At 53.5% G+C, this 10,471-nt stretch overlaps 1 protein-coding gene across 1 annotated transcript in view; it reads right to left on the reverse strand.

Annotated features, from left to right (window-relative positions):
* LOC103622396 (exocyst complex component 1-like) overlaps positions 1–10,471 on the reverse strand; it is a 23,469-nt gene that overhangs the window by 2,153 nt on the left and 10,845 nt on the right. The window contains 9 exon segments of the mRNA XM_017741118.1: positions 1,434–1,633; positions 2,361–2,544; positions 3,423–3,663; positions 3,769–3,839; positions 4,338–4,457; positions 4,637–4,749; positions 8,310–8,403; positions 8,665–8,814; positions 9,816–9,925. Of these exon segments, the coding sequence (XP_017596607.1) occupies positions 1,434–1,633; positions 2,361–2,544; positions 3,423–3,663; positions 3,769–3,839; positions 4,338–4,457; positions 4,637–4,749; positions 8,310–8,403; positions 8,665–8,814; positions 9,816–9,925 (1,283 nt within the window).

Here is a 10,471-nt window from a genome sequence, read left to right on the forward strand (position 1 = left end):
GTTGGCTGGGGAGAAATACCCTAAATCCCAAGGATGTAGAGCTCCTAAACCTATGGACTGTTTCCAAGAGCCAGGAGTGGGCTCCTGCATTACTTACACCTCTTTGCACCTTCTCTTGTTGAAGGGAAACTGGGCGAGATGGAGAAGGCCGTGCCAGGACCTGGGGACATCCAGGTGCCCTCATATCCCACTCACTTTGTTGTGAGCAATAAAACGATCCTTGCCCTTGGAAAAGGGAGGATGTGAAGCCATGGCAGAGCTCGGGTAGCACGAGACACGGAGCTGATTCTCCAGCCAAGCCAACAAATGTTTGACAGCAACGACTGGAAACAAATTGGAAGTTACAGGTCCCATAAATAATTCCAGCTGAGCTCTGTCTGTGAGACATTTTGGGAAGAGGGAAGGAGCGGAAGAGGCACGGTCTCAGGAAGGAGGGAATGTCTGTTGGAGCTAGCAGAGCCAGATGCTCTTAGCTCAGTTAACAAAACAGCCGCTTGGGAAGTGTTGGATGGATCAGCCCAGGCAGCCGTGAAAAAAGAGCCAGGGTCTGCCAGACGCCGGCACGCAACCGGAGTGGGAATGGGAACGAACTGGGAACGAACTCCCCACCAGTGCTTTGGAATTCTGCCCCTGATGTGCCTGAAATGGGCACAAGGACAAAGCAGCAGGAAAATGGGAAGATCCCTCACATTGTTGGGATTGTCAGTGAGGAGTGGGAGAGGCTTCCTTCTTGGCTGGGTGGTCACATCGTCTGGATAGAAGAAATTTTTTCCAGTGAGAACAAGCTGGGATAATCAATCAAACCTGCCCAGGGATGTGATAGAGTCCCACCACCGGAGCTTGTGGGATGGGACTGGACAGGGAGCTACAGCATCTCATCCAGGCAACCTCCCCAGGGAAGTTTGGACTGGATGATCCTTTGGGATCCCTTCCAGCCTGGGATCCTGGGATGCTGCCGAGGTGGGAGTGCCCAGCCAAACCCAGCAGTGGTCAGGGAAGGGAGCCCTGGACAGGACATTCCACATCTGCTGCAAAACAAGGGAAGAATCCCTTCCTTCATCCTCCTGTCTGTTCATACAGCCCAAAAAAAAAACCTGCTGCAACCTGGCTGGGGAGAAATACCCTAAATCCTAAGGATTTAGAGTTCCTAAAGGTATGGACTGTTTCCAAGAAACAGGAGTGGGCTCCTGCTCAATTTACACCCCTTTGCACCTTCCCTTGGTGTCTGTGCTCAGACTGGGAGAGCTGGAGAAGGCTGTGCCAGGATTTTGGGAATCCCTGAGCAGAATGAAATCCAGGTGCTCTCACATCCTGTGACAACAAAGTCCAGTCCCCGGACTGGATTGAGGGCAGGGAGATGGGAACACCAGTTAATCCAGAGTTTTGGGAAGAGCCCTTGCCCTTGGAGGTGCAGGCCAAGGTCCGGCACTCACATTGAGCCCCTCCAGGGGCTGGCCCAGGTATGTGGTGACGAATTTCTCCATGTGCTCCCTGGACCTTTGCTTGGCTTCTCTCTTCTTGCCCTCCAGGCAGGGGATGTTCTTTTGGCACAGGAAGTTGTGGATGTGGTGGAAATTTTCCATCATCACCATATCCGTGTTCACCCTCAGGTTTGCTGAGGACAGGCCCTTGACTGGAAAGGAAGGAGGGAATAGGGTGTGGAGAGAAGCCCCGTGCCTCTGGGATGGCTCATTTGAGAGCAGTTACCACACACATCCTGAGCCCTGTCCATGATTCCCCACCCCACCTGCTTCCCTGCAAACATTCCTGGGGCCTGGCAGGGCCGTGTCCATGGATTTATCAGTGGGTCACCCCAGGCTCACCCACAGGTGGCAGCTGCCCCTCTGCACCACCTCATGATCTGTGCTCCGAGCTGTGGCTTCTGCAGCCCCTCAGGTCCTCTCCAGGCAGGAAAGCAGGATACTTCCACTGACAGGAAGCTGAGGGATCCAGCTGAGACAACACAGGGATCTACTGGAAGCTCCCCACCCTGCTCTCCCAACCCTTCTCTCCCTATCAACACCCCTTGGTGTTTCAGGGGAAGCTTTTCCTGGCTCCCAAGATCTTGTAAGAGGAGTCTGATCCCTGAGGAGCTCTCCCTCCGTAGTGGGGCAGGAGATGCTGGAATTGGATCCAGAGCTGAGCCCGTGTGTCTCGTCCCTGTCACCCCTGGGCCCATCCTGCTGTGACAGCCATTGCGCACATGGAATTTGCCTGGTGCTAACAGGATCCTGCTCAGGGAGCCACATTTCAGTGCCTAAGGGACAAGCGGCTCCCACCCAGCCCTGGTGGCCCAGCGGGTCACTCCTGCAGCTGCAGGTGGACATTTCCTGGCCGGAACACCCAGCCTTGGCACTCACTGCTGCTGAAGACGCTGCTGGCCAGCCTAAGCTGGGCCTTGTCCAGCTCCCCCCAGCGCCGGGATGTCCGGAACACCTCCTCGGAGAAGGCCACGAACTCCTGGAAGCGGCTGACGCAGGGCAGGATCCCCCCTCTCATCCTGCTGGGAGCCTTGGCCTCCTCGATCTCCTTGCACATGGTCCCCTGAGAACGACACCAAGACGTGGCACCCTCAGATCTGACCTCGCTTGGTGGAGAACAGGCCAGGAAACAGGGCCAGGAGCTGGGTTTGGGAGCACTGCTTCCGTTTACAGTGCCTTCCACAGTTCCAAGGAATGTGACATTCCTTGTTTGAGGCTGGCATGGAGCTGTGCCTTTGGCAGGGGCTGCCAGGGAGGTTTGGGTTTCCCCATTCCTGGAGGTGTCCAAGGAACACCTGGGCGTGGCACTCGGAGCTCTGGGCTGGTGATAAGGTAGGGATCGGGCACAGGTTGGATTTGATGATCCCGGAAGGCTTTTCCAACCTCCATGATTCTGGGATTCTGTTTAGAAGGTTCTGGAAGAGGCCAAACATCACTCAGGTCTATTTGGCCCCCTCCTACTGATGCCAAGAAGATTTTTTGCCTTTTCTTTTATACCCCTTGTTATACCTTTTTACAACTTCTGTATTCTCAGTGCTTTTTGCCTGCATTCTTGCACTTGTTTGTCAAGCTGAGAGACTCAACATTTCAGAAGCTTCGTAGCCGGGGATCAGTGTAGCCCAGAGCCCAAGGTCCTCTCCAGAACACATTCTGTAAACCAAGATAGAACCATCCAGGGGAAGGTTCCTTGGGGAGGGGGGCTCACTTGAGCCTCTCATTGGGGAATCTTTGATAGATCTGCTAATTAGTAACCCCTATAATGTTATACCCGATGTTGGGGGGACACACTCATACTCGGTGGGGTGCATCTCGATGCATGACCTGGACCTGTGCACCTAAGGATCCTTAAAATAAATCCCAAGGTAAAATCCCTTTTCCCCTTCTAACCATGTTTGACTCTTGATTTTAAGACCAGGAAAAGGCATCAGTACTGACACTCACGATGCATTTGTTGAAGTTGCTCTTGGCCAGGAGCAACACATTCCCCAGGAGGGTGCGGAGGAAGGACGAGGGGGCAGCTGAGGGGGAGCCCCAGGTCCCAAACACGGAGTCACTCAAGGTCACCAGGACCTGCAGGCAGCCCAGTGGGTGGACCTTGCTGCAGATACCCAGAAACGCCCTCAGCTCCGGCTCCAGGCAGCTGAAGATCTCACTCAGCAGTTGGGCTGTGGCTTCTTCTGGCCTTAAAAACCAAACCAAACCATGGCAAAGGTCAGGAATTAACTGGGAAGGGACACTCCAGCCCATGTCCTGTCAGAGCACCCAGTGTCTCCCATCACCCACGTACTGGCTCTGGCCCTTGGGGCAAGGAGGATCCTCTGGAGGTGCCGTGGGCTCTCCTCCCTTAGTGGCAGATGCCTGAAAAAAGATTGGAGTGGAAATTATCAAAGGATCCCAGAATGGTTTGGGATGGAACCCAAACCCCCTGCCCTGGGAAGGGACACCTCCCACTGTCCCAGGCTGCTCCCAGCCCCAATGCCCAGCCTGGCCTTGGGCACTGCCAGGGATCCAGGGGCAGCCCCAGCTGCTCTGGGAATTCTATCCCAGCACCTCCCCACCCTCCCAGGGAGGAATTCCTTCCCAATATCCCATCTAAACCCGCCAAATGATGATTTCTCTGCTCTCCCTCAGCCAGGAACATGAGCTCTGGATTTATTTCTGCTGCCTCCTGTTGGAGTCCTGTTTAATGCTTGGAGACCCCTGATTTTCCTGGAGCTCTGAATGAAATTCCCTTTCATTCTCCTCCTGAGCTTCCCCACTGCTGGTTCCTGGAGGATGAGAGCCCAGGAGAGCTCAGGTGGTACCCCATGGATGTGCCAGGCTGGATAATGGGCCTGGAGAGGACACGGTGCTCACCTTCACCTCCAGCGCCTGCAGCTCCACGGAGTCGTGGCCCAGTCGGAAGAAGAATTCCTGCAGGAATTGCTGCTCCGAGGTGCAAAGGGGCTGCAGCTCTCTCAGCACCTGCTCCAACACCTGCTTAGAAACCACCTCTGGTCAGGAAAGCCTCTGGAATTCACTGGGGACACTGGAGCAGGGCCGTGTCCACCTGAGGGGACCTCGGGCAGCACACGGAGCTCCTCTGCCCCTGCTCCAGGGAGGGACCCCGGGGCGGGGTGGGACACGGAGCACCTCAGGCACCCCCAGCTCCGTACCTTGCTGATGTTCCCCCTGTCTGGGGCGTCCTCCTGGCTCTCCCTGCTCCCGGGGAGGCTCCACCAGGGCTGCTGCCTGTTCCCCATCGGCTTCTCCCACGTTTCCTGCAGACCTGCATGGGGTGTGGGATGTCAGAAATCCCATCCCTCTTGGATTCGCCAGCTCCTGGAGTCCTGGATATTTAAATTCTTAAATGTCTCCTTTTATGTCTGCCCTTATGCATTAATTGACCTTTTCCTGGTGCATTTGGATAAATGGGGAATTCAGATGAAATTCCCTTTTGTTCTCTGCCTTCTCACCTGATTCTCCCTCTTTTTCATTATTTTTATTTCGTTAAACTGCCTTTTTATTTCATTGATTGTGGCGTTTATCCCTTTGCTGCCTCATGCTTACTCCTGAGAGCTGGAGTGTGGAAAATCCCGGGGAATAAGAGAATAAATCAGCACAAAAACCTGCAGAAGCCTCAGGAAAATTGTTTGCAGCTTCGTTTTGATGGTAACTTGCCATAAAAAATATCCAGGGGAGGTGGGAGTGGCTTTTTCTTGAAAAATGCCCTTTTAAAATTAAAATCTTTCACCTGGAAATAAATATATTTCTCCAGCATTGGCAGTTTTACCACCGGGGGCTTGGGTTGAGTGGAAAAGTTGAAAAAATCCTTTGAAAGATGCCTTTAAAAAATCCTTTTCTACTCCCTGAAAGGAATCAGTGGGGAAACATCCGGATTATTTCCTAATTAATTCTAAAAATGGGACTCATTCCCCATTCCCAGAGGTCCCTGTGGAGTCAGGTCACCTCTCCTTCTCTCATAACATCCCAAATATCTTTATCTGAGCCACTCCCTGCAGGGCTTTCCCTTGGGAAGGATTTGTGAGCTCCACGCTGAGCAGGGATGAGGGATGAGCCAGCCCTGCTCCCGACCTCAGCCTTGCTAAAACCAGGACTAAATTAATGAGCTGCTTCCTAATCTTTTTCTCACTACAGTATAATTTCACTAGCTGGGAAACAGCAAAACCAGGAAAAAATAAATCTTCCAACAGCAAATGGGAAAGAATTTCACAAGCCTATGGAAGAGGGGATGGGAAAATGAGAAAGGACTTAATTAGTGGCTCCCAATTAATTATAAACAGCTCGAGGTTGCCTTTTAAACTCTCCCATCGCGCAAGGCGAGGAATCAGCAGGCGGTGCCATGAATAAAATCCTCTGTGAGGGCGGGGAATCAACCCAAACAATTCACTGGGGTAATCGGGAGCAAGGAAGCGGCCTGGAGACCTGGACTGGGATATTTTCCAGCAGGGATGAGGGATATGGGACAGGCGGGATGAGGGATATGTGACAGCGGGATCAGGGATGTTTTCCGGCCGGGATGAGGGATATGTGACAGCGGGATCAGGGATATGTGACAGCGGGATCAGGGATGTTTTCCGGCCGGGATGAGGGATATGTGACAGCGGGATCAGGGATATGTGACAGCGGGATCAGGGATGTTTTCCGGCCGGTTTCCTCACATCCCGGGCTCCACCCACGAGCAGAGCAAACAGCAGGAGAGACCTTGGATGAGCTTCCTGCAGAACTTCACCAAAGCCAAACAAAGCCCAGCCCGGGGCCAGCCGGTTCTGCGGGAATATTCCAGCAGGAGGCTCGGGGAGCTGGGAGAGCCCTCGGGCGCTGGCCTCCTGCAGAAGGACACATGGAGAGCCAGACCAGGAATTTTGGCTGTGTCCTGGAGCTGGGAAGGGGTCACCTTCCCCTGCTTTGCCCCAGGACTGCAGAGGTGGCACAGAAAGCTCAGCCGTGACACTGCCAGCCCCGGGGAAGGTGCCACAACCTCTGTGGGGACAACTTGCTAAAAATTCCCTCTCTTCTCACGAACCTCCCTCGGTGATGTTGTTCCAACGTTCTGCTCACATCAAGGACGGGCTGAACAAGCCCAGCCCGGCCCGGGGCTTCCTGCCTGTCCCAGACCTGTCCTCACCCTCCGGAGCAGAGAAGGGACATCCCAGGACAGCAAAACTCAGCTTGTCCTGCCCGTGGAGCAACCCCAGCACGGGGCAGACACTTTGGGATGATTTCTACCAGAGCAGGAACACCTTGTAGCCATCAAGGTGTCCTCCCAAGGGTTTCCTCCTGGGCTTTCATCTCTCCTGGTTTATGGACTCGTGTAGGAATTAAAGATGGATAAAACACTGGCAGGAAATCCCAGGTTTGACCCTGATGGCAGGGGATGGGGCAGGCTGGCTGCCACACGTGCCCCACACCACCTTTTGTCTAATTCAACGACGTTATTTTCGTGCAGGGTCTGGTGGTGGCCATTGGGGTGCCCTTAGGACTATTGAGGTGAAATTTTCCTCCTTTTTCCAGGTGTTTGTGGCAGCACTCTCCACCCTGCTTTGATCCCAGGGCTTGGAGGTCTCCTGTTCTCCCAGTGGCTGAGGGTCTTTCCCAGGGGAAGTGGTGCTGGGCAGGAGGAGCTGGAGGGGGGGTGGGGATGCTTTGGGTGTGAGGAACCCCAGAAGTGGGAGGCACCAATCCCAATCCCTTCCCTCGGCTCCATCCCCTGGCTCGGGATCTTGACACCGGTGATGAAGGAGGTGCAGAGCTGGAAGTGCTGACTCTGATGGACAAAACACACCAGTCTGACCTTCAAACTGGGCCAGACTGGCCTGGAAATTTCCATTACAGCCCTTTGTTTTGCTGAGGGAAAATGTGACTTGTGGGCCATAAAAAATTTCCAGAGGAGAGATCAGTTTCTCTTTTTATCTTCAGAAACACCTGACTGGAATATTTTGAGTCAGATCCAGCGATTTTGGTGGAAATGGGCACCTTGGGACAACACAGCCCCACAGTCAGCTCGCTGTGAAATCATTCCATAAATATTGCTGTGAATTCCCTCTGTCTTCCGGGACAGGCTTCCCCCTGCAGGGAAAAGTGTCTGAGGAATCCTGTGTGAAATACGGACCAGGCTGTATGAAATCATAAAATCACGGAATGCTTTGGGTTGGGAGTGACCAAAGAATCGCCTCCTTCCACCCCTGCCGTGGGCAGGGACACCTTGCACTATCCCAGGTTGCTCCAAGCCCTGTCCAACACAGTCTGGAACACTTTCAGGGATGGGGGAATTACAGGGTCTTCCTGGAGTCTTCTCCAGGCTGAACAACCCCAGATCCCTCAGCCCATACCCACAGGAGAGGAGCTCCAGCCCTTGGAGTAGGTGAAGGCAAGGAAAGAGGAAACTTGGTGGGGATTTTTCAGGAGATAATGGTGGAGTGGGAACTCTGGGAATCTTTGAGAGCTGGGGAGAAGGGACCTGACAATGGGTTTTGTTTTCCAGGCTTTTCCACATCCCCCTCTCTCTCCTACAGCTCCTCAGGATGCCATCCCAGCCACCCCTGTGTCATTCCTGAGCCCTGCACAGGGAAGGGAACAAAAGCTCTGGCTCTGAGGAGCAGCTGAACAAAACTGGGGAGTTCATGGAGCCGAGGCTCCCACAAACACCGCCTGGTGTGGAGCAGAGTCGGCTTTTCCCATCCTGCCAGCCACAGAGCCAGGGAACAGAGTCCTGGATCAAACCTGGGGAAGCCACCTGTGCTGGAGGTGACTGTCAGCTTCCCTGGTGCAAACAAACCCTGCCCAGCAGCACGAAGGCTGGATTTTAATCAGATTTTAGTCACTCACTTCCTTTTCTTCTTCCCAACAGGGACATCTTGGCCTGTTCAAAAAGGGCTTTGATTTCCCGCTCGTAGAGCCTGCTGAGGTTCTGGGAGTAGACCTGGAATGAGGAGAAATGCCCAGCTGAGAGCAGAAAAGACCAAATTTGGGCACTTCAGACCTTCTCCTCCAACACAACTCTGCCACCTCCCAGCCTTCTGTTGGGCTCCAGGTTGGCCGGACATTCCCAGAAGGACCAAACTCCAGAAGCTCCTGGGTTCCACGGCTCTGGTGAGACCCAGCTCCCGTCAGGAATTCCCCAGCTGGACCAGTCTGTTCCCAGGGAATGGTTTGCAGCGTTTGTTGAGGATTTCAGCCATACCTTGGCGAGGTCCCAGAACAGAACAGGGTTGATGTTCCTTAGCCAGGCCATGAGGGGTGTGTAGGGCAGCAGCTCCTCGTGGTGGGGCCCATGGCTTGGGGCAGCCACGATGCCAATGGGATGAGCAAGAGCAGGGGCCTGAGAGTTACCCTAAAGGGACAGAAATGGCAGAAAAAGTCAAATAAAACCACCTCCAAAAGCTTCATAATCACCCTTGAATTTCCAGCTCTGAAATTTCCGAATTTTTGACAATTCCACTTTTCTGGCATTCCCAGTTCCATGTTTGAGAAGCAAATCCCAAGCTGCAGCACTCGTAACTCGAGTTTTAATCCCATTGTCTTGGAATGATTCATGGCTGGCCCATCAGTAACACTTGGGGCACTCCAGAGAAACACTGGAGATCAGGAGAGAACACGGGAGAAAAGCTCCTTGTGGAGGAACATTGTCCCGCTGAGCCCTGGCAAGTGGATCTGCCTCAGGGGGTGGGATGCAATGGAAAAGAAGGATTTTCCAGGGTCTGGTGGTGCTGGGACACAGAGCTGTGCAGGTGGGATGGGATTGGGGCAGGTTCAGAGCAGATCCAGGTGGAAGAGTTCCCTCAGGAATGTGTCCAGACAAGGTCTGTGAATCTCCGAGGATGGAAATCCCGCAGCTCCCTCCCAGTTCCCTTCCCAGAGCCACTGCTTGAAACCAAACGCCAAAGACCTAAGGAAGTAAGGATTTGGGAAGGAAATCTGTGGGATTTCTGCCCACAGGGATCTTTTCCACCGAATCTTTTAAATTGCCAAATCAGCACTTGAAGGTGTAAATCAAAGGATCACAGGATTGGCATTTATCCTGGGATTTTAGGTTACAAACAGATCAACAACCCCCAAAACAAAATAAGAAAACCTGAAGGAAAAATCTGCAGGCCTGAGGACTTGAGGCCTTTGACCAGAGGGATTTGGGGAGCGTGGATTTCTCCTACGTCCCTGGAAAATTAACCTGAGGGCTGGGGGACGGTGACCAGGGGAAGGTGTGGGGGAAGATCTCTTTGGAGAGACACTTTGGGAAAATCCTGTCCCGGCAGCATCGCCTGCACGACTGGCCCGGCTTTCCCAGAATATCCCGATGTCCCAGGATTTGGAGCTGCCATGGAGAGTGGAGCCCACCTGCAGCTCGAAGATGCTGGTGATGTGGTTGATGAAGGAGCTCTCAAAGTTCTGCTTGAGGGTTTCAAACAGGATCAGCTGCTCAGCCACCGCCTGCAGCTTCCGGTAACCTCGAGGGGAAAAAAAGGATATTTTGGGATTTGAGGGGATTTGGGGGGCGGCGCTGCAGACCCACATCCCTCAGAAAACTGGGAACTCAGACAGAACTCCTGAGCTAAATCCACCCAAAAGCCAACGAAGGGGGAAAAGCTTTCCTGTGGTGCCAAGGAAATACAGACAAAGAGTTGAAAATAAAACTTAAGAAACCAAAAATAATCCACGAGTCCGACCTCAGCCAAGGAGACACACCCAGTCTCACCACAAGGAAAACTTGGAATTTCCTGCCAGGATCAATCCCTGTGCGCTGCCAGGATCCAAGAGCTCCCACATCCTGCCACAATGAATTGTTGTTTTTCCGTGCTGGAGCACAGACAGCACGGAGCACAATTCCCACCCACGGCTCTCCCCAGCTCCTTTCCGAGCTCCAAGGGGTATTGTCCACCCCTGGCAGGACACACGGCCTCACACCCAGGGCTTTAGAGGGATTGTGGAGACAGCAGGCAGGGGTTGACCCCAGTTCCAATGAGAACTGGACTGGCCAGAGGCTAACTCCACAC

Source organism: Corvus brachyrhynchos, unplaced genomic scaffold (assembly GCF_000691975.1).
Source record: "Corvus brachyrhynchos isolate BGI_N302 unplaced genomic scaffold, ASM69197v1 scaffold351, whole genome shotgun sequence".
NCBI lineage: Eukaryota > Metazoa > Chordata > Aves > Passeriformes > Corvidae > Corvus > Corvus brachyrhynchos.